At 53.3% G+C, this 23,328-nt stretch overlaps 7 protein-coding genes across 7 annotated transcripts; 3 read left to right on the forward strand and 4 right to left on the reverse strand.

Moving 5' to 3' along the window:
• Positions 1–23: 23 nt before the first annotated feature.
• PV07_05337 (uncharacterized protein) lies at positions 24–1,806 on the reverse strand. The gene has a single exon (XM_016392221.1). The coding sequence runs from the start codon at positions 1,721–1,723 to the stop codon at positions 68–70; it is 1,656 nt and encodes a 551-aa protein (XP_016249740.1). The 5' UTR covers positions 1,724–1,806; the 3' UTR covers positions 24–67.
• A 290-nt stretch (positions 1,807–2,096) lies between these two features.
• Positions 2,097–5,696, reverse strand: PV07_05338 (uncharacterized protein). The gene has a single exon (XM_016392222.1). It carries the CDS (start codon positions 5,649–5,651, stop codon positions 2,364–2,366), a length of 3,288 nt encoding a protein of 1,095 aa, XP_016249741.1. The 5' UTR covers positions 5,652–5,696; the 3' UTR covers positions 2,097–2,363.
• Positions 5,697–7,251: 1,555 nt separating this feature from the next.
• Positions 7,252–9,677, forward strand: PV07_05339 (uncharacterized protein; the record flags this gene model as incomplete). The annotated part of the gene is made up of 4 exons (XM_016392223.1): positions 7,252–7,535; positions 7,631–8,477; positions 8,528–8,779; positions 8,835–9,677. 4 exons carry the CDS (start codon positions 7,252–7,254, stop codon positions 9,675–9,677), a joined length of 2,226 nt encoding a protein of 741 aa, XP_016249742.1.
• A 5,370-nt stretch (positions 9,678–15,047) lies between these two features.
• PV07_05340 (uncharacterized protein) lies at positions 15,048–16,427 on the forward strand. The gene has a single exon (XM_016392224.1). The coding sequence runs from the start codon at positions 15,319–15,321 to the stop codon at positions 16,102–16,104; it is 786 nt and encodes a 261-aa protein (XP_016249743.1). The 5' UTR covers positions 15,048–15,318; the 3' UTR covers positions 16,105–16,427.
• Positions 16,364–17,635, reverse strand: PV07_05341 (uncharacterized protein). Its single transcript, XM_016392225.1, has 2 exons — positions 17,522–17,635; positions 16,364–17,467 (listed from the first exon to the last, which is right to left on the reverse strand). The coding sequence occupies exon 2, from the start codon at positions 17,376–17,378 to the stop codon at positions 16,506–16,508; it is 873 nt and encodes a 290-aa protein (XP_016249744.1). The 5' UTR covers positions 17,379–17,467; positions 17,522–17,635; the 3' UTR covers positions 16,364–16,505.
• Positions 17,636–17,873: 238 nt separating this feature from the next.
• On the reverse strand, positions 17,874–18,688 carry PV07_05342 (uncharacterized protein). Its single transcript, XM_016392226.1, has one exon. The coding sequence runs from the start codon at positions 18,603–18,605 to the stop codon at positions 17,994–17,996; it is 612 nt and encodes a 203-aa protein (XP_016249745.1). The 5' UTR covers positions 18,606–18,688; the 3' UTR covers positions 17,874–17,993.
• Positions 18,689–18,894: 206 nt separating this feature from the next.
• PV07_05343 (uncharacterized protein) lies at positions 18,895–20,869 on the forward strand. The gene is made up of 5 exons (XM_016392227.1): positions 18,895–19,200; positions 19,269–19,306; positions 19,372–19,668; positions 19,729–20,311; positions 20,423–20,869. The coding sequence occupies exons 1-5, from the start codon at positions 19,164–19,166 to the stop codon at positions 20,668–20,670; spliced, it is 1,203 nt and encodes a 400-aa protein (XP_016249746.1). The 5' UTR covers positions 18,895–19,163; the 3' UTR covers positions 20,671–20,869.
• The last annotated feature ends 2,459 nt before the right edge of the window (positions 20,870–23,328 follow it).

Here is a 23,328-nt window from a genome sequence, read left to right on the forward strand (position 1 = left end):
GTAGAGAAACACATGAAGAAAGCGTCGATGTGACGCGGCGTCTCACCCGTCAGCCGCCTCTGCCATTTTATATATATTTGTACGGATTCATAATCCCGTTGGGATCATAGAGCTCCTTTATCTGCTTCATCAGCTTGAGCATGGTCTCGCTGCGACTGTATCCGATGTATTTCTTTTTGGCAATCCCGAGACCATGTTCGGCGCTGATGCTTCCCCTCCGCTTTTGGATCCACTCATATACCCACGGTTCTATTGCTTCTTCGACCTCTTTTGTGTATTTCCGCACGGGAACATTCAGGTGTAGATTCGAGTCACCCATGTGTCCATAGCCGACCACGGCAATTGCTGGGAAAGAGTCGTCATCACCTACCAAGCCTTTCGAGTCTAGTCTATCTCTGGTGTCTTCCACGAGTTGGTAGAGTTCCTGGATGGGGATGGAAAGGTCGTATTTGTAGGTTCCGCCGAAGTGGCCGATAGCCTCGGTGATGCCCTCCCGCCACGCCCAGAGAGATTTGGCCTGAGTCTCGTCTTGGGCTAGCACGCCATCCGAGACAATCTCTTCACTCATAACGTATTCCAAGAATTTTTCGAGCTTTTCACTGTCGTGTTCTGTATTCGAACCGCTTGTCTCGATCAGGCAATAGAAGGGATGGTCACCGTCCAGTGGTCGTTTATTTCCGGTGACTTGGTGAACGAAGCCCTGACTCCGTGCATCCATGAGTTCAAAAGCAGATAGAATCTCCCCGAGCTGGACTTTGGCTTCCTTGTAAGCCTTTTGGACATGCTCGAACGACGGAAGTCCAAAATATGCAACGTTGACTGCCTTGGACCTTTGCGGACAGTACACCGAGACACCTGTGATGATTCCGATTGTCCCTTCTCCTCCGATGAAGAGTTGCTTTATGTCGTAGCCCGTGTTGTTTTTCCGTAACGTACCAAGGTCGTCGACAATAGTGCCGTCCGGTAGGACTGCTTCGATTCCGAGGACATTGCCGTGTAACGAACCATATCTTAGTAATCTCAAGCCTCCAGCATTGGTCGCCACATTACCACCTATCTGGGCTGACCCTTTGGCACCAAGATCCAGGGGGAAGAGATGGTTCTGCTCGGCAAGGTAATTGTCAGCCACTTCCAGAATCACACCTCCGTCCACCACCAGGATGCCACTGATGTCGTCAAAACTGCGGATCTTGTTCATCCGGGAAAGCGAGATGACAATCTCGTCAAAGACCGGCACGCTCCCTCCAACCAGACCCGAATTGCCACCTTGTGGCACCACAGCCAGCTTATTGTCATTGCAGTATTTGAGCACTTTGCTCACTTCTTCCGTGCTCTTAGGCCTCAAGACCAATTTGGTATGACCTCTGTACTTCCTCATCCAGTCGGTGTTGAAAGCTTCAAGGTCATCCGAAGCATCGCTGCTCACTCCATCAATGACCGCAGCATCATCGCCCAGCGCCGATTTGAAGAATTGGACATGCTCCGGCGTGATCTCGGAGAACCTTGGGTCTCGCTTGAGGGTAGGGTACATGTCGGTCGTGTACTTGACATTGCGGTGCGGTTCGCCAGTGTCTTCCCGTTGTCGAGCCGTTCCAGAGAAATTTCGCACGGGTTCAAACAAGGGCCGCAGAGGCTGGCACTGTCTGGCTTGAGACCGAGGGATCGAAGGTCTTTTGGTCTGGCGCAAGACGCGCGCCAGGCCTCTTGATGCCGACCCAGACATGATTGCCGGCCCCTGGGACGTCTGTAGACAGAGTGAGGTGTCTTTGGTAGGGAAGAAGGAATTGGGATCTGCTATCAGGGAAATTCATATATGGGGGGACAATGACGAGGAGCTGCATCTTGCCATCGGGACCTCGATTCCGAACATCGGCATCTGCTTCCCCGAATCTTCTCCATTCTTAAAGCAGCAACAATTATCCAGCTCCGATCCGAGGCTTTTGCGGAGACCTCAGCGAGGCTGCTACAAGGTACCTCTTCCGCCGGAATGTATCTTTACTACATGCAATGTCTGGGGTCTGAAGAAGGAACGGAAGAGACCACCATGAGAGGGTCTCACGAAGCAGGGAACACGAAAGATCTTCGGAGTCTCCTCAACGATTACAAGGCTACCGTGTCTCCTGAACCCCTTCCTCGCTTTTCATCCAACGGCACTGAGCATCCCTAGGCACTGAGACAAGATCTTTGTGGCATAGGGAGGTCTTGTGGAGTACGGGCTTTTAAGGTCTTTCGTCTCTTTCGTCTATCTGTTCCCGCAGTCTCAGCAATCTCTCAGACCTGACTTTATATCGCCAGTAGAGACAGCTGACAAGAACTCAGCTCCTCGGGATAGTGCTCAGGATCGTGCTCTTCAAGTTCCTATGTCACCATGCGATCCTGGCAAGTAGACCGCGTGGCCAGGTACGGACGCATAACTTCCGCAGCTCATCCATGACCAAGATCCCAAGCGCCAACGGCAAGGGCAAGAACCAGAACTCAATGGGCGCGCTCCCAGTACCGAATAAGCTTTGGATACCGGGTTCTTCTGTCACGAAGATGGCAACCGCTAGGGAGAGGACAGCTGACAAAAGCAGCCAAGGGTTACGGCGCTGCTTTCGGATAGGATCAGCTTGGAGGATTGACAGTCGCTTGTTTCGGATGGAGAGGATATTGCCCCACTGAAGAAGTACCAGCGTAATGAAGTAGACGGATTGCCCCGTGGTGTTGAAGGCTGTGAGTTCCGCCTCGGTATATCCATGGAAACCCTCAGTATACTTCTCGAACGCGAAGAACAGGTCTGTCATCGGTATGTGCGCGTATCTGGAATAGTACAAAAAGTACATGGCGTGGGCGCAGACGGTTTCCATCACACCGATGAAAAGGTAAGACTGAGTATAGATCCGAAGGTTGATCAAGTGATCCTTCTTTCGGTTCCGCGGCGGAAGGCTGAGGAGGTCGAACTCTTCTTTCTCCATGATGAGACTCAGAGCCAGGAACAGATCCGTGAACACACAGATGATGATCATAAGGAAGGAAGAGAGTGGCAGTGGAACCCCAAAGAAGACATTCACCAGCACCGGCCAGATCTCCGACCAGCTTCCCGCGGGGAGAAGATAGCTGATGACCTTTTGTAGGTTCTGGAACACAAGACGGCCGAGTCGTATTCCGTCAACGATGGAGTCGAACTTATCGAGCAGCACGAGATGAGCAGCCTCAAGGGCAACATCACTGCCGTTCACCATTGCAATCCCAACATCGGCAGCTTTCAGAGCAGGTGCATCATTGACGCCATCTCCAGTCACCGCCGTGGTATTGCCACGACTCCTTAGCTCGTTGACGATCCGAAGTTTAGTTTCCGGAGTACACCTGCCGAACACGACCTCCTGGTAGCCACATACGACGTTCCAGTCGTCCTTCTCGAGCTGGCTGATCTGGGAGCCTTCCAGGAGCAAAGATTGGCTGCTATACAGTGCTTCAGGCCCCTCTTCCCGTCGCTCTTCGATCGTTGAAAACGTGTCAGGCTCTCGGTCGCCAGTAAAGATGCCAACCTCACGAGCAATCGCTGCGCCGGTGAGCCCAAAGTCACCAGTCATCATGAAGAACCGTATCCCAGCACGGCGGCACGCAGCAACGGTAGAACTAGTCTCCGGTCGAGGCGGATCGAAAATGCCCACCAAGCCAATGGCTACAAGATCCGTTGCACAATGATTGAGGTTCTCCTGGGACAAGCCATCGGAATGAAAAGAATTGGTGGATGTGTATTCACGCTCACATAGAAGGATGACTCGTTCCGCATTCCGAGACATTGTGTTCTGTAGCTCGCGGAAGACTGTTCTTGCTTCTTCGTCCAAGCGAGCGATAGTATTCGATCGGTAAGTCCAGTACTGAGAGCACCTCGGCAACAATACATCAGGGGCTCCTTTGACGAATGCTTTGTACGTTGACGACGAGGACTTTTCCACCCGTTTGAACTCATCCAAGGGTGTTTGATGCAGTGTCAGCATAAATTTGGTCTTGGAGTTGAATGGGATTGCCGCGACTTGCGGAAAGCGATCACAATGCTGGTCACCCGAAGTGAGGGCCGCCGCAAACCGAAGGAGTGCTCCGTCGGTTGGATTACCCTGTGTGAGACGGGCCTCCACTGGTTTCTCAAGGCTCATCGGGTCAAAGTTGGCTCCATTGCACAATCTGGCAGCGGTCACAAGGCGTGCCAAAGGCTGAGGCTGCGTCTTTTGCGTGAAGGACTCCTTGGCCTCTTCTGAAGACAAGAACTGGTCCACGAACCCAATGCTGGTCACTGTCATTTGGTTCTTGGTCAAGGTCCCGGTCTTATCAGAGCAGATGACTGAAACACAGCCCAGCGTCTCCACCGTGGCGAGGCTCTTGGGCAACACGTTGACCGCCTTCATCCGCCTTGCTATCAACATCAAAGTCAATGCCACGCCGACGGGCATCCCTTCAGGAATGAAGGCGACGACGCAGCCCATGATGTCATCCAGCATTGCAACCACATTCATGAAAGAGTGATGCTGTATCCTAAGCCAGCCCACCCAGGCGAAGAGAATCAGACATGCCAAGCAGATCGTCAGCCCGCAGATGATGGTGACGAAGCGCGTGATTTCCTGTTGAATGGCGGTCGGCTTTGCTTTGACGCCAGCAGTTGCTTTGGCAATGGCGCCCATTACGGTTTTCGCACCGGTGAAGACGACAATTCCAGTGGCGGTCCCGTTGGTGACGACTGTGCCCATCAGAGCCATATTCTGGCTTTCAAGGATGTTGTCGCCCGTACATTCAAGCGATGCCTCAACCTCCTCAGATTCGCCGGTCATGGCAGATCGATCAAACCGAGTGTCTCCGCTTGTCTCGATAAGGCGAATGTCTGCAGGGACCTTGTTCCCAATTTCCAAACGAACAATGTCACCAACGACAACTTCCTTTGTGGGAACGCTGCTGATACAGCCATCCCGGAGGACAAGAGCATCCGATGGCAACATGCCGAGGATCGAGTTCATGGTTTTGGCGGTTGACCAGTCTTGGAAAGCCGAAAAGGATGCCTGGAGGACGATGACGATAATGACCAAGATTGCAAGGCCTAAGTTGTAGGGTTGAGGATCTGGATCACCAAGAGGCCTCCAGCAAATGAAGAAGATGATGACACCCACCCACAGTATCGAGCAGAATCCGCCGAACACATACCCTGCCAGGGTTTTGGCGTAGTTTTGACGGCGTTGGGGAAGGACATTGTAACCATGCTGCTGCAAGCGCTTGGCTGCTGCGTCAGAACTCAGGCCCACGGTTGGCGACACTCTCAAGCGCTGAGACAGAGTTTCAACATCGACACGGTGCTCGTCGGCACATGCCAAATCGTCTCCCGGTGTTCGCAGCTTGTCTTTGGCTGTATTGTCACCGCCATTTTCACTGAGAGCTCTCGACTCGGAAGCTTGGAACGATAGTGTGCGATAGGTGATAGGGATACCATAATTGGCCTGGTGGATCCGACTGCGAACGCTGGAGATCGAGTCTCGACTTGCTGAACGCCTTCGATGGTGGGATTCGTCTTGCCTCAAAGTGTCGTGGGCGCTTGACCGATTGTGCCGATCATCAGGGCTGTCTGCAAATGCAATGGTAGTCACCCGCGCGGGGCCATGATTTGTCGTTCCTTCTTTACCCATGATCTATCACGAACGGCAGCAGGCTGGCTCTTGAGTACAGAGACATGGCGCAGGAGGGCTTTTTATATGCTTGAGGCCGACTCGCTGAGGTGACTTGTATCACGCAAAACCTGATCGCGTTCGTTCTCTTATGCCCACTTAGTGGATTGGGACGACACTGAGCGTCGAAGCAGGGCACGACATCGACTGTTGCCATGTTGTCTGCAGCAAATTTTGAAATGGATTGTAATAATTATGCAACAGAAACTGATTTGGGGCCCTTTCGTCGTGGGTTATGTACTTCGAAAAAGGCTCCTCGGTGAGGGATTTAATTCTCCACGTCCTGGAAGCATTGGGCTAGGGACGCTGTGACCGTAGGTGAGCGGATTGCACTAGGTAAGATCATTACCCACGAGCAGCTCTATACCCATTGAAGAATGAGTGGCTGCGAACCGGTCTCCACAGGCATCACCAAGTCTGTTCCGTCTTACCGGAGAGGATGCAATTGGCTAGTACTACCTCATGGGGCTTCCTTTCAGCCTGTAGGTTCCAGGTATTGAGTAAGACAATCCATGGTTGAGGCCAATGGACCCGGTGTGAAAACTTACAACCAAAGTGCTCAAGTCTAGGATGCAACGTCATGCATGCTACCGCAATCTTTGAACAGAGGCCGACGCTTCAATATCCATCAGGACGACGAGCGAAAGCAATTGTAGCTCCGTGGAGACGCGTTTCTTTTGCGGCAGCCGGTGCTTGGACATGTGTTTTTCGCTCAATGTTCAGCGACGACAGAGTATCTGAGCGCAGTACCCGTGGAGGACCTCGTCTGCTGATTTCCTCAGGGATCGTTGCCGTTGCCTGACTTGGTTCATCCTCAGTATAGTTGACTTATTCTGTTCGGACCGCTGTTCAGCCTCCACACCCTTCTCGTCTCTGGTGATACACTTTCATACAATCGATTGATAACAGTCTTCTATGCCAGAAAGCCAGACTACGTCAAAAATGCATTTGAAACCCCCAAGGAGAATATGTACTGGACGCATAGATGACCAATTCCGGTATTTCCGATATCTTTCCGATGCGAGGGTGGTGCTCTAATCCACTGACGACATCCAGGACCTGTAACCCGCTCCCCAGAACCTGGAGCAAGCAGGAGCAAGAGTGACACCGTGTGGTACAAAGAGTTCAAGAACTTGCGAAGCTCTCAATGGTGGTGATTTCTATAGAGGGCAGTGCGAGTTCTGGAGGTTCCAGCATTGAGAGCATTCCCTTCCATTCCGCCCTCTCTCGTTGGAGAGTTTGACCCGACAATCAACACCGGAATCACTGGCTGATCCATTTGTCAGCTGTGATCGGCACCCCACACTCGCGGGACATCAAACGAGCCTCGAGTCAGCCAAATCTGCGGGGGTACGGAGAAGCTGCGCAGCCGGCTACCTCTAGATACACGGGGCTCTCTATTTGCACGTAGCATCTTACTCGTGTCCTCATCTCACACAGTGTACAGTCCAGACAGCTTCTGTGTGAGTCTGATCGATTGCGGTGTTCGTCTATGCGGACCGTTAGGACGCGAATGGAGTTATCCACGTCGTCCCAGACAGGTACCTGGAGGCAATCCCCCATGGGATCAGCCGGGAATCTGTCGCACGGCCAACAATCGTCTCGAAAGCGGGCGCGCTATGTGCTGCACGCATGTGAAAGATGTAAGAGGCAGAAGATTCGTTGCAACGGCGAACAGCCTTGCGACAAATGCAAAGTGAAACGGCCGAAGGAATGCTCGTACGGACAGTGGCGGCATATCAACTGGGACCCGCTGCAGTCGCATCTGGACACTGACGCCGGGAACAATAGTCTAAAGGACGGAGGTGAAAATATCGCCAATAGTGATGGGTCTCTATCTGCATGGTGAGTGCGTCTTATGGAAGCTCGATTTGCTTCTCGCTCATTGATCCACTCGCTACTGTCCTTGCTGTCAACTCCAATCATCTAAAACTTTCTAGGAATATCGAGTCATTTAGACATCTGGAGAGCTTACTGCAATCTCAGTCCGCAAAGCTAGATCTGCTCTTAGAAAGATCAGGGAGATCACAGGACGGTGATGGATTACAGACGACCAACGCGGGCGAGACTCATATCGATCAGGCGGAACCAGCCTTCAATCTCATAAAACCAGCACAAGCAGACGGGGGTCGTCACAATGAGAGTGCTGTTGGGTCGGATGAGAATGCGGATGCTCAAGTCCGATCGCCAACGGCGCCTCTACCATTGTACTGCGGTCCGTCTAGTTCTTCATTTTGCATCAGCATCGTAGGTGTGACTCTGAACAAAACATACGGCACCACGACCCGCGAGCAGGTTATCCTAGAACCCGCCACTGTGTCCATATTGAATGGTGATATTGTCATTGACCACGACGAGCGTCCTGAGGAAGATCCACCAGAGCCGAGCCTACATACTCCGTTGATCCCCGTGCCAGTGGACCGACATGACGAGTCTCTCCGTCTCCTTCAAGAGTTGAATCAAGAACGAGCTCTCGACATGATATGCGCCTACGATGACCTCGTGGGTGCGATGCATCCGGTTCTGCTTAAAGATGACTTGTTGCGGAAGACCACCAAATTATATACGCTCATGGGAGTGCCGACTACTCGAGGGGTTTCCAATATCCAACTAGACCAAGCCGACGTGAGCATTGTCAAGATGGTGCTGGCAACTGTGTTGGTCATGGAAGGGCCCCAAAACCATGAGATGGCTTCCAAACTATTCAAGAGCATCCAACGGGATGTGGAAGCGAAGATCTGGACCACGGCGACAGAAGTCAGAGACCTGCATCTCCTCATCCTAGTTGTACGTTCCCCTGCCCTGCCAGTCAATAGACAGTCTAACTGGATGGGTAGGCAATTTATCACTTCGTCAAAGGGAGTTGGCGACTCGCGTGGAGAGTGACGAATAACCTAGTGCGCATGGCACTGGAGCTTGGACTGAACCTGAAAAAGGTTGTTGTCCGCACATTCGAGGACTCCGCAAAACGTATCAACGTGGTCAATACGTTCTGGACGATTTTCGTGCTCGACCGACAGATGAGTTACGCTTTGGGGCTACCCAAGAGTCTAGAAGACGCGGACGTTGACAACGGTCTTCCGCTCCCTGTGAGTATAGTACTGGCTTTGTATTTTGAGAAATCCGCGTTGACACGGTCCCCAGTATAGCGAGCCTTATCTCAACGCCATGGTGGAGTACTGCCACCTGGGCTCAAAAGCATGCGACTCGCTTTCAGAAGCCCTATGCGGCCAACCACGCGGGACCGCAGAGTGGCAGGAGTCCTTTGAGTACTTTCGCTATCGTCTCGACCAGTGGCAGAGGATGCATATTGATGGTGACATACAGGCCGCCGGGGATATATCTGGGAGCAGGAGGATCCGTCATCCACGTACGGTGCTCTACCTCCGAGCCAACCAACTGCGTCTTCTCATGCTGCGTCCGGTCCTTTGTGGCTTCAACAACAATCTCAGCGCCGACGGCCAGCACTGGGACACCGCCGTGGGTATCGCCTGCGACACGGTGCAGGTTGTGGCAGATCTGGAAAGCACAAGTGATCTATATCAAGCCCACCAGACACAGTACAACTACTTTCTTGTCACGGCACTAGGCGTGCTCCTTCTCCTGGGGCTGGCTCAGGATCCGCAGTCCAGCTCGCCTTCAAACATCTCGAACAATGCACAAGTCGGACCGGCCACGCACGACAAGGCGCGCAAAGCCGCGATCACGACACTTGGCCTTCTCAGATCTACCATGAATCACTCGCCTGCATCCAAACGCCTGTGGCTAAGAGCTTATTCCATGTGCCTTCGTCTCGGGGTCATTTCCGACGATCAAATGGATCTTTCTGCTGGCATGGTGTCCGAATTCGGTCCACCAAAGGCTACAAACGGCGTGGTCGACTTCTCCAACATGGTCTTTTCGGAGTTCGGAAGTGGACTGGAGGAAATTCAAGTCTCTTTCACCCCTGATTTCGGGTGGCTGCTTCCTGAGTTCGAAGCTATCTGAGAGCCCAGAAGTATTTACTGTGAGAGGGGGTAGAGGCAAATGGCCTTCGAATGATTTCTTTTTTCGGTATCCGTATCTATTTCAGGCGCTGAAACAAATTGCCCCGCCCTGTTGAGTTCAAAGACTTATATCTTTCATTCTCAGCACCACAACTATTGCTCTCCTATCCGCCAATGGCAAATCGTATGCTATCACGCAGCCGCCTCTGCCACGGCGGCTCCTGCACTTACCTGAGCTCGCGGTACTGGCTCGACCTGGCGCGCGAGATTTCCCCCGTACTTCATGACTGGGCTTTCGAGGAATCGATCCCAGTGGTGGATGTTGAGAGTGAGCTGTCGTGACAGGGTGGCCTCGTAGGTTCCCCGGTCGATGACTTCCTTCTCATACTCGCCGATTGCGGCCGCCTGGGTCTCTTCACCAGCAATGATTTTTTCCACCGCGGTGACAAAATTGGCACAATCCATCGTTGCATTGTTCATCCCTTGTCCGCGATCTGGGAAAACGTGTCAGTCGACGTTCTACTCACCTCGACAGGGAAGAGGAGGACGTGGACGTACGGAATGAGATGGCGTGCGCCGCATCCCCGGCTAGAGTCACTTGGCCGCCGTGGTTGTCCCATGGAGTGGGTACCCAGATCTTGATCGTGTCATTGGGAACCTCCTGATCATCCCGCATCCATGCCAGAGCTGAGCGTCGGGGTTCGGCAAAGTCATCCGCAAAGGACTTGAGAACTCGAAGACGATCGGCATTGCTCTGGCCCTTGTACGGCATCCCTGGAAGCTCCTTTGGCCATGTGATCACATAGTGGAATGTCCAGGTTGAGTAGTCGTCCTTGTCAACGGCGGTCCGATCTGGAATGGATTGGGCGATGTCAGCACTTGAGCAGATATGCCCGGTCTGCTGTGTCTGGTGGGGTTTGCCTTACAGAGCATGATGAAGAAGATTCCCTTCGGGTGGACGCCGTAGTCCACATGAGGCGCCATCGTCTCGGCAATGTATTTGCCCTGTTCGTGAGTGTATGTCACACTCAGGTTGGCCATGTCGTATTCTGGGTACGACTCGGGCTCGCCTAGCTCTTTCAGCAACAGGCGTCTCACGAAGGATTGCCCTCCATCCGCCCCAACGATGATGGAAGCAGCCTCAGTTGTTCCATCACTGAACTGAGCAATGGCACCATTTGGGGTATGCTCGATGCCCACAAGCTCATGATTGTACTGTTGGGTTTTGGGGATTCGTCAGTCCTATCTTCCTTTCACGCATCTCCACGAGAGCCATACCTTGACATCGAGCCCGTCAAGCAAAAACTTCCTCAGCCGCGCCCTGCTGACTCGGATCGCATAAGGAGAGTTCACCTTCTTCAGAACCTCTCCCGTCGCCGCGTTCCTCAGCACCAGTTCTTCCGTGTCGGTCGCCTTGTAGAAGGATCGGACCTGAGCCTCGTGCACGCGAGCCTGCAGTTCTTCGGACAGCAGGTGCGGATAGAATTTGAAGGACCAGAACATGGTCATGCTCCAGTCCCGATGACGAAAAGCGGGATTGATCTTGTCGTGGATGCTGAAAGAGATGTCCCTCTAGAAAAGACAAGTCAGCGATTTTCGAGATTCCTTGCCGAAGAAAAAATAAATAAAGGGGTGACTGCGATGCTTATCTGAATACCTTTTTCAGCCCTTGGGCAATGAACAGGCCTGTGCATCCTGAGCCAATGATGATGACATGCATCTTGTTCCCATCCGGGGCAGCCTGGGAAGCCATCTGTTGGTGCGGCGGCGACGATGATTGTGATTGCAGACTTGAAAATAACAAGTGTTTGTCCTCGGCCCAGTCTGTTGATCTAAAGAGATCAATTTGCCTTGTTCGCCTGCTACAGAGCACCTGGACGATCTGCTCTTCAACTACACACATATATAGGATGGTCGTCCTCAATACTACTGGTAATGCCCGGTTCCAGCTCTCATGCTTCCGTAGTCTCAAAACTGTTTTCCGATCCCCAATGTAACTCTCACCAGTCTCCCGCACGCATCTTCTCTCGGGAATGTTATTCCATGGCCCCGTGAATACGTCCTCCACACCAAAGCTAAATCTTCTCCATTGTACAAGATCATTTTATCTGCCGGATGAGGAGACAGGACACCGGAGCCAGAATGCCCACCGGGCTTCGATGGGAACCGACGTTGTCTTCTACGTTGCCGTCCACCCAATCGGTCCAATGCCGATATTCTCGGCCTCATCGCCTCCCCATATCCCAGGCAGACCCCGTGTTTCCCCCGCCCACTTAATTTCCAGCCTAACTACTTCTAGGTTCCGAGTTCATCGGATTTGGCCGACCTCTTATTGGATTGGAGTCGAGATCGGTAGAGCTGACAAATGTATAAAGGCCTTCCAAGAGGTATTCACTGTCGTGATTCGAGCATGCTGTTGACTTGAGTTTTTGATACGCTTTGCAGCCGACGGAATTTGGACCGTTGAGACTACGGGACTCAAAGCACCGGAATGGCGACTCTGGTGTATGGTCACGGCAGTGACAGAGATCCGTAGCGTGCCTTTAACATTTCTTGAGTTGCGGAGGTTCGTCTGGAGAGCGCACTCGTAGGATTGGTACATCGTGGGGAGTTACATGGCTGACTCTGGGGAAGGAGTTGCCTATGACTCCAATGTCTGGGGGTCTGGGGTTCTGAAATCTTATAAAAAAGGCTACTCCTCTGCCTCTGTTGCCGTTTTCCGTACTATCTGTGTCAAAAGTGCTCGAATATCGTATACTGAGAACGTTTTGAGTCATCAACGATGTTGGTTGAGGAGATCTCACACGGGGTTACTCCTCAAGCATTGCTCGTTGGACCTGTGGTAGCCGTGTTTCTCTATGTATGCTCTGCTCTGTCTTTATTCCACCTTTGGCCTCCCTCCTTTTTTTATCTGGGACCGTGGATGCATTTTCTAAATATGCATGAACTTTCAAAGGTGGCTGCTGATCTGGGAACGCATATAGCTGTTCGGTTTCGTCGCCTACCGTCTCTACTTCCATCCCCTTGCAGCTTACCCCGGGCCATTGCTTGGGAGAGTAACCCATTGGTATGGGGTGTATCATGCCTCGAGGGGTGATAACCACTTGAATATTTACCACCTTCATAAGAAATATGGTAAACTGATCTAGCTCCTGCAGCTGAGCGCTCTTCATAATCGCTCGTCCTCTCACTGACCGATTTATCCAGGAGAAATTGTACGGATAGCACCAAATCTGGTCACAATAAACAATGCACAAGCAATCAAAGGTGCGAAAAGAGGGCACATCCAACTCCCCTTCATCGGTTGCTGCCCAAGAGCTGCCTAGCGAGACGTGAACTGAAATTTGTTCATCCACCTAGACATCTACGGAGTAAACAGAAACGTGCAAAAAGGGCTCTTGTACCAGGCCTCAGCAAAGCTCACGGGATTTCCAAACAGCTTCAGCGCCGTCGATCGACAGCTACATGCTCACAGAAGACGGATTTTGGCCCCGGCCTTCACCGACGCGGCCTTGTCGTCAATGGAGCCTCACATCCTGCATCACATACGGCGGTTTTTCGACGTAGGGATCCTCGGAGGTGGCAACCCGGAAGCGTCGGCACCACCGAATGTAGAGCCACGACGAGATCCTAGCTGGTCGGTCGAGGTGGACATGAGCCACTGGGGGAATTATCTTACCTTCGACGTCATGGGCGATTTGGCGTTTGCAAAGGACTTCGATATGCTTGGAGGCAAGGAGAGTCGAGCCCTGCCTGATCTGATTGATTCGGCTCTGCACGGTCAACTGATTGTCAGTCTCTCTGCTCAGTTTCTCATTCTTTCGTCGCTGATGTGAATTTTCCTCACCGGAAGTCGCATCTCCCTTTTGACCCCCTACAAGGTGCCCCATCCTTGAAACCGTTCTCCGAACTTGACTAATGACAACCGCTTTTGCACCAGGCTGGCTCAAGTCCGACCGTCCTCAACTGGAATCTGCTTCCTGTCCTGTTCCCCAAGATATATGCCATGAGCAAGTACCTCAAGGGGTTTGCCGGCGAGCAAATTTCAGATCGTCTCACCCGTGAGACCGAGAAGAAAGACTTCTTGTATTATGTTCTGCGAGCCAAACATCCAGATGGGACGCCGGCAAAGTTATCTTCGACGGATCTCGGATCGGAGGCGGTTGCGTTGATCATTGGCGGTAAGTCTTCCTGAGTGGTCGGCATGATATTCAATGTCTGGTCGACTTGTGTATCTGACAGATGAGCAACGTTTTTGCAGGGTCCGACACCACCGCGACACAATTAGCGGCCAACTTCTTCTACCTCACACACAACAAGGACAAACTAGACAAGCTGTACTCAGAGATTCGCTCCACTTTCACCTCGGTGGAAGAAATCAAGCTCGGACGCAAATTGGAGAGCTGCCATTACCTGAAAGCCACAATTGAAGAGACCCTCCGCTTCAGCCCCAGCCTTCCCGGCGTTCTGCCTCGCGAAGTGCTCCCAGGGGGCCTCATGGTTGACAATCGCGTCTTCCTGCCACCGGGCGTCGAGGTTTCAGTGCCCGTATACGCCCTCCATCATAATGCCGAATATTTCCCTGATCCAGATGTGTGGAAGCCGGAGCGCTGGCTGTCTGAAGAGGTGGGCGAGGAAGCCGTCAAGAAGAGTTACGGAGCATTCACGCCTTTCTCGTATGGGTCAAGGCAATGCATTGGAAAGCGATTGGCATATATTGAACTGTGGATCACAGTAGCGCGAGCCGTTTACCTCTTCGACATGGAGTACGTAGGAGGAGGGATCGAGGACAGACTGGCGAGTGCTAGCGTTGCTGAGTATAAGATGCTTGATCATCTAGCCGCGGCGAGGAAGGGGCCGGTTATTCGCTTCCGAATGAGACAGACCGAGTGATGGGAATGCAGTAGAGTCCACGGCATCCGGTCGGCAAGCGGACGAGTGAACCGACGTGTTAGTCGTTCAAAATTGAGCTGCCAGATTCTTTACACCATAGCTGTCTCAAAAGGTTCTGTCGTGGCTCTGGTCCAAGGGTGGAATGCTTACTGTTCGAAATGGACTTTGTCGTAAGGACCCTTGTACACAATAAGTTGGAGAGTGTTGCTTCGAGGAGGTCGCTGCACGGGTTGTATCGCGATTCGATTCCCTCACTATGTCATCATTCAGTGATGTTCATCATTTCGATATGGGGCAGAAAGAAGGAGTGAAGCAACGAGGTCGAAATAGGGGGGATAAAAGTACCGATAATGCTAAATAAAGCGGCGGCGGACGCCGTGCCCAATCAGGAAAGGGATCTAGCTTGAGATCTGCGGGGAAACAATCCACCTTGGCCAATGCATTCAGGGGCCCCATTGCACGACATTCATCATCTTCACACACCTTCAACATCGCCGTCATCGTCATCTCCAAACCCTGTAATCGCAAAATCTCCGGAACAGCTTCGCTCTGAATTCGTTCGAAGCCCGACATCTCCCATCTCCCCGAGAACCGTAACAATAATCTCAAGAGTCAGCTTCAAGACCAAGAGGAGGCCTTAAAACTCGGCACCCGTCTCACCTCTGCCTGAGAGTGGTTCATTTACAGATACCTGGAACGACAAGCCCTGAGACAAGTCTTTGCTCAAGATTTCCCCAGTCAAACGAGCCATGGAGTCAATCACCTCGACCCTCGCCACACAGTACCACAAGCTCATCGACACGGTCAATGCGCGGCCACGCCAGACCGCCGCGACGACGACAGCGGTCGCGCTAACACTGTCTCTCACATGGGTGCTCAGCGATTTCCACGCGTGGAAGTCTTTCGGCACGGGAGGCACTCCGCCCACCTGGGCCGGGTACTGGCGCATGACCAAGCTCCGGCTGAACCGCATGCTGCTGTTCGGCAAGGACGACCTCTCCGACCCGTCGCCGCTGTCGTCGTCGGGACCCAGGTATCTCGACCCGGCGGCCATCCCGGTGCGCGAGGGCGCCAGACCACCGACCATGGCGCGCACCATGCCCCAGCGCCAGGTCCCGTACAAGGCCGGCACGGCGGAGGCGGGGGCGGAAGAGCGCGTGAAATCCATGATGGCCTCGCTCGCGGCCAAACACCCGTCCATCCTCGACCTGCGCCCGAGCAAGACCGAGGGCGGGAGCACCGACGCCATCTACGCGAAGCCGGCCCTCGAGACCCTCAACGACAAGGCCAGGGACAACAAAATCCTGGGCACCGAGATCGCCCACGCCCATCCTTCCGACGGGAGCTTGCACGTCTGGCTGTCCGAGGCGGATGCCAAGACGGTGGTCGAGAAGGGCTGGGGCTTGCGATTCCCGCTCAAGTTTGTCGACAAGGGCTGGGCTATGGTCTACGCTCCGCGCACCATGGCTGAGGTTGATGTTGTGGAGCGCATTGTGCGAGCGGGTATTGCGTGGATTGCTGGCGTCGAGGTTTAAATGGAGCGATTCGCGGAGAGTTGTCAATGTCTCTTTCTTCTCATCCTCTGTCGTTTGGAAATTAATCAAGTGGTCGGGCTCGGCTAGCCAGGAAAGATTGTCAGGCACAGCTACGTACGTTGGATGGATCGGGCGCGCCTACAGGTTTTCTCGTCGTTAATTCTTCATGATTCCCATCGCTAGTCTAGCAGCGCTGCATTCCCATGTTTCACTCAGCACGTTGACACACTGAAAATGGAAAGAAAATGTCTCATCATGGGGATGTCACTTTCCTCGCTCCACTCCGATACCTTGACGTATGACTGACTGTTTTCATGACCTGTTGAACAGAGATTACCACGAAAGCTCCTTCGCCGCAATTATCTTCTTGCCCGGTTTTATTTTCCGTTTCCTCTCACACTCTAACCCAGCCTCATTGGGGCAGACGCCGTCTTGCTCAGCTCATTCCGATACAAGGGCTGACTCTCGACCACCCTGACCCACAGCCTCCACGGCTTATCCTGAAAAGCCTCATTCATGATCGCGCAGCCCTCGCTCTGGCCATCCGTAAGCGCTTGGAAGCCGAGCCCTGTCCCCTCGTTGTGCAGTGCCGTACGTCCCGGTACATCGTTCGCGATGGACATGGCTTTGGTCTGGGCTTCGGCGTTGATACGCGTGTAGATAGCCCTGTAGACGGCGGTGACAATGTCGCGACCCACGCAGGTGAAGCCGTGTCGGCGCATCAGGACCACTGTCTCCTCGGGACTCGGCATGCTGGAGTCGGACACGAACTTCTCTGCCAAGGCGGCCCCGAAGCGCGAATTGTTGACCAGCATGTCCCGCTGCTCGCCGTCCCGGTAGAGCGGGTCGATGTCGAACACCTTGACGCCCTTGGAGCCCAGGAACCCGGCCATGTGGTAGACGGCCTTGAGCTTGACACCCGTGCTCACAACGTAGGGCAGGACTTCCTCGGCGTGCGAGTGGATCACGCAGTTGACCCCGGGGTACCGCTTGTAGATCTCGCCGTGGATGAAGCGCTCCGAGTATCCCTTCTTCGCGTTCTGCTCGACGGTGCTGGAGTCCGCGACGTGGTAGTAGATCAAGTCCGTCGGCGAAGCGACCAGTGCCGGTGCCATGTAGCCACACATGATGTACTGAGAGGGTTCAAGTGGGTGGCGGATCGAGATGTGTCCATACGCGTCGACCACGCCATGGTGGTCCAAAATGTGGTTTGCGGAGATCAGGTCGCGGAGAGCATCGGTGAGAGGGCTGTCGACGGTGATTTCTGTGGCCATGATTCAGGTGGCTTGTGTGGGTATTTGAACCTTCGGAATTTGAGTTAAAGAGGATCTGTTTGCTCAAGGCTTGTTCGGTCGGTACTTTCCTTGATGCGGCTGTAAGTCGACAAACCTCAAGGATTGTTGTAGGGTAAACCCACCAGTCCGTGATCAGCAGTTCGGGTTGGGAGACTCTGATCCCGTGATTCCCCACACAGCCGACAAGGGGCAGTGATAGAGTAATGCTGAGCAAGTCTCGCTATGACCTAGACGACGTTGGCGGTGATGATGGTGGTGATGGTGGTGGGGTGCATGGCGCATGGGACTCGTGGGAATGGCGTCCAAAATTAACAAAGGCGGGGAGGCGGGGACAGTTGGAGGGGCTCAAACTGCGCCAGGGTGGTGGCAGATACAGGTCCACAAATATTAGCAGTGCTGGAGGGGAGAAGCAAGAAACTATTCCTGAACTTCAGCCAACTGATAGGTAAATCATCTTGTTCTTAGGTTACGACTCGCGATGTCACAGAAACAACAACACATGACCGCCGCTGAGACCTGGCTCCCACCACCCCTAAGCACCCTATCCATCCAAAGCCTGTCTCGAGTCTGCGCCCCGGGGTATCTACCTGCAAATCAATCCAGCTCCGTTCGCTTTGCAAAGAAGAAATTCAGCTCGGTCGGTATGGCTCGGAACCCTTTCACGTTCTCAATCGTGTTGACAAACGCCGCCGTGGCCTCCTCTACACTCTCCCACCCCGAAAAATTCACCCTGACATCTCTCTCCTTGTTGTCCTTGTGAATATTCCATGCCGAGATGGCCCCATGATGCGCCCCGCCCAAACTCGAGGTCTGCGATGCAAATTCCTGGTCAAATTGTGTTCTCACCACTCCGTGTTTGGCGAAGGTCTCCCTGATGATTGCTAGCACGGGGGCGTCGAGCGGGATCCGCGACTGTTCAACGTCGATGTAGTGCATCCAGTCAATACCCATTTGGTCCTTGATCAGTTTGAGGATTTCGGCTTGTTGAGGAGATCCGTCAAAGCCGTGCTGATGATGGTCTTTGGTCTCCCACGCTCCAATCACAAACAGCACCGTAGGGTCGTCGACCTGCGTGTAGAACAGGGTTTGTAGTTTGCTGTAGTCTTCAACCACTCTTTTGACTTCCTTCAGGTTTTTCTTGAGCTCTGGGTCTGTCGCTTGGACGCCGTTCTTGAGGCTGATGTGCGCCAACTCGATGATTGCCATCTTCGGGGCTGCACTCCAGATGGAGGGAGAGGGACAGGCAGAGAATATCGGAGGACGAGTTGGGTAGATGAGGTCAGTGGATGCCTGTGGAGATGATGATCAGTACAAAGTGGCTTCGGGCAGCAGATCCGCCAAACTGTCCCTTGAACAGACTAGTGAGGCTGAAGCTTGACAGCAGCTCCAGCTGCAAGCTTGCCCTCTTGCGGTAGTTTGGGCCCCCGAGGCAAACTTTGAGGTTGGAGGCCATCGCAGGTTGTGGCCAACGTTGCCTTTGCTCAGCTGGCTCCGGCTGACATTGTCCCCGAGCACGCTCTTTGCCGAGACTTCTCATGGTAGATTGTGAAGTTACACAACTGAATGCCATTTGACAACATACTGATCGCACCAATTCCCACCGAGACTGGAAGAGACGTTGATTGAGCCACAAGCAAGCAGCGAGAATTGCGCACCCATTCCGCGGGGGGACATCTTCAGCTGACTGTCGCTTGTTTACCGCCTTCCCCCACATACTCACTCGCCTCGAGTATCAGACCCCCATACCTGCTCCACGGCACCAGAATGAGCCAGCCGTTGAGAGTCATCATAGTTGGCGCCGGTACGTCGATCAAAATCCTCAAAATGGAAGCCTTTCGATCTGAGCCTCTGACAAAAGGAGAACTACAGGCCTGTCAGGATTGGCACTGGCTCAAGGCCTTGAAAAGGTATGTGCAAGAAGAAAACCCAATATATTACCTTCGCCAGCACAATTCTGAACGAGGAACGGCAGAATGGAATTGATTACGTCGTCGTCGACAAGGAGAGCGAACCGCGTGACCGAAACTGGGGCGTTACAATCGCATGGAGCCACCCGCTACTCGCGCAGCTTCTCCCCGAGGAGCTCTACGACCGATTACCAGAATGTCAGCCAGATCCAGGTCTAGATACCAAAGCGGCCGGCTTTGAGAGTGTCATTATCCGAGACGGACAGACGGGCGCAACCATCGTGCAGCCCCCGTTTGCCGGAGTAAGAAGACTGAACATTCAGAAGACGCGGACAATTTGGTCGAAGGGAGTAAATGTCAAGGTAAACCGTTGATTTCTCCCGCCCCGGCCTCTCACGCCAAGAATCTCACTCGCCTCCTAGTTCGGCAAAACCCTCACAGACATCGAGCTGACCGAGGATGGAGTCATCGCTCACTTCCACGACGGAACCTCAGAATTGGGCTCTGTGCTAGTCGGCTGCGACGGCGGCGGCTCATGGGTCCGGCGCTGGATGCTGGGCGACAAAGGAACTTCGGTTGTCTTGCCATACACGTTCCTCAACTTCCCCTTCCGCTATACGGCCGAACGGGCTGTCAAGATGGACAAAATGATGCACCCCATTGTGGATGTCGCCGTGCACCCAAAGTCCATGTACATCGGCATTTTTGTGCTCGACAAGCCCGACCTGGAGAGGCCTGAGACCTGGGTCTTCTATATCCTTGCGACATGGTCGAAAGACAACAAGAGCGCCCCGGACGCATCGGCAGACATTAACATGGTGGACGAGCTCAAGAAGAGAATGGACGACTGGGCTGATCCCTTCAAGTCAGCCGTGGAATGGATTCCCGACGACGTCCAGGCCAAAGCTGTCCCCTTGAGGATCTGGGGGCCTCCTGACTCGGGTTGGGACAACCGCGGCGGAAGAGTCACCCTTGCGGGCGACGCTGCCCACAGCATGACATTCCGTAAGATATCCTCTCTACTTTTCCCTCCACATTCAACTTGCTTTCGGCTTTCCGTGTCAGCTCAGGTGAAAGAACAAAAACCACGTACTAACCCTAACAACCATCGCATAGACCGCGGCCAAGGTGCCAACAACGCCATCTGCGACAGCCAAAAATTCGTCTCGGCCATGGTCAAAGTCAAGAATGGGGGAAACACGCTCGCCGAGGCCGTCGACGAGTACGACGCAGACGTCATCGCTCGGGGAAGGACAGAGGTCGACGTGTCGAGGGTGCAGACGGACGCGTTCCACGACCACGCCAATTTTCACAACAGTCCGATCATGAGGCTGGGGATCAAGCCGACCGGGCAATCAAAGTGATGCCACTCCTTGCCAAAGCCGCGCCGTGGGTTTCTATTCATTTCATCTTCAGCTGAACTTTCTGTGGATAGGATCAGATCACTGAGAGCGGCTCGGCCCTATTATAGATGGGAGATGGAGTATCGACATGATCTTCATCCCAACCCCTTACGATATTCGGCTATATCAAGAATCTGGATAACATTCCTTCAAGTTATTCAATTTTGCTGCTCCCATCTTTTGACCCGTTGTCCCCCCCCCCCTCTCCCCCTCTCTAGCCGCAGAGCTCAGCGGGTGTCGAGCACTGGTTTCCCTCAACGACGTTTCCTTGCCCAGGGGTCTCCACGAAGATGTCGACATCATTGTCGCGAAGAACATTTCCGGTCACCACGTTATCCGCCGAGACAAGTCCTGTCACTGGGTCATTCAGGATCGCTATCCCCACCGCGCTACCGTTCGCCCCCTTGGTAGTCATGCCTTCGACGAGGTTGGCCTGGATTTGGGTGCTGAAAGCGCCGAGCGTGGTTATTCCAAGCAGAGCACCCTCGGGCACCGTCGCGCAAACGGGATTGCCGTCGCTGATGTGGTTGCTGATGACCTGTGCGCCGGTGGTGCCTGGATCCACAAAGGCACCATAGCACGCGTTTGTAACGTCGTTGGCGTACACATAGGCACCGTCGGTTTGGATGCAGAGCCCGACTGAATAGCCGGCGATATTGTTCTTTGTGACTTGGACGTCGGACATGTCGTCCATGCAGATGCCGATGAAGAGCTCGTCCCCCGTTGAACCAACACTATTCGCGTCGATGTGGCTGTTCTTCGAGCCCACTGTCAAGCACCCGTACTTCGCGCCGTCGTAAAGCGAGTTCCCTTTCACCTGGACGTCGTCTCCGCCGACCACCGCAATGTTCAGTCCGGGAAAACCTTGGACTTCGAACCCCGTAACCAGGACACCTTGCACTGGGCGGCCTACTGAGAGGACCTTCCTATGCTCCACCACGAAATCCGCGAGCTCAATGTCCTGTCCAGTTATACAGATGCCGGCTTCAGTATCGGGTCCTGCTAGGCCCGAACAGGTGTTTTGCACATAAGAATTCGGAGGCACAAGGATCGCTCCTGTGCCCACCAGCTGTAGGCCATCAGTGGTGACTGTCAATTGTTCTGCGTAGGTTCCCGCCCCAACCAAAATCAATTGTCCAGGATGAGCGGTGTTGATCGCAGCTTGGATGGACTCCCCAGCACTGACGCGAATGGCGCCGCCATACCAGTCACCTGCTGTTGTTGCATATGCAAACCAAGCGCACACCCAAACAAACACACACATAGCCTTGCCGCTCAAATGTGGAACAAGTGCTGCCATCGGTAAATAGTTCAGTCAAGATGTTGGGTTTCTGCGGCTTGAAAGGGTTTGATGTTATCGAGAATGCTGCAAACCTTCCTAGATGGCAATAAGAAGCATGAAAGGGTAGACTCGACGAAAAAGCGACAACACTAAGCGTACTTAACACTTCCAAGAGTTGGCAGTCCCCAACTCAGATGCAGAGATCGAGAGCCGTAGGAAGACGGGTTCGTATGTCATCCGGTGCAGTGACTCAAGCAGGAGTGTTCTGGCTCGCTTATACGACCGTTCCCAAACTTAGATCCTCGTAAAGCACGGGCGAGAGAAATCGAGGAGAGATTCTGCTTGGACAGACGGTCGTGATGCGCGGCCCCCAAAGCTGTCCATCGTGTTACAACATGTCGATGCTGTTTGCAGTTGGTGAGAAAGCTCTAGCCAACACGACTATTCTAAGCCCTTTTCAACCTCGGGCTGTTCATGTGATCCAAAGACCTGCGTCAGTCCGCCCAAAAGTTAGTCGAATGGCGGCCTGTCTGATTGCTGGCCCGGCGTCGGCCAAGCTGTGTAAGGAAAGAGCAGAGGATCTTGATTGCCTTCGAAGTCAAAAGTCCCATTGCCGCACGGACGAGCGTGAAAAGCTCTTTACAATCCGAGAACCAAAGGCGGGGGGAGGATCTCTGGCGGAGGTGCAGCTGAAATCTGAATACGAGATTGACGACCTGGCCAGAACAACTTGGTCCCTAGCGGCTGTTAGCTCCCTGCTCACTTCGTGTGGCAGCTTGGAAGTGAGTCAAGACCAATCCCGGTAAAGCCATCCAAGTAAAGTTTCAACTAGAGGGAGAGAGAGAACCATCAAGAAAACGGGAGAGAGAGCTTTGAAGGTGAAGCAACAGTGCATATCTCAGCCTCTGCGTTTCCTGCACTGCGACCGTTATGCTTCGAGTCGCTATTCGCACCGCTTATTATATCTCTCCAAACTCGTCTAGCAGCCAATTCGAGGCCCAGTTTTGGCTATATCATAATCTCGCGACAACATACTGTAAATTGCTTGGGTCGTCTTGCCCAAAGCTCTTGTCCCTGTATATCGGGTTCCTTCGTATTGTCTAGCCTCGCTGGAGAAGCAGCCAGCCTGCAAGGCAAGTCATAGGATTATTGCAAGTCGTCAGATCTGAATGCCTCGGGCGGCCTTCCCAATAGACAGCAAGTAGGGAACAGTTGACGCAGGGCGAGAATACTACAACATAGGCTGTTTGTATAAGAAGTCTAAGTCAAGGCTTTTGAGAGCCGTCCTCTGGGATTTGGCTCCGTCTATAGCATATGGAAGGAGTATTCGTACTTAT

The sequence above is a fragment of the Cladophialophora immunda genome (assembly GCF_000835495.1).
Source record: "Cladophialophora immunda strain CBS 83496 unplaced genomic scaffold supercont1.3, whole genome shotgun sequence".
In the NCBI taxonomy this organism is placed as follows: domain Eukaryota; kingdom Fungi; phylum Ascomycota; class Eurotiomycetes; order Chaetothyriales; family Herpotrichiellaceae; genus Cladophialophora; species Cladophialophora immunda.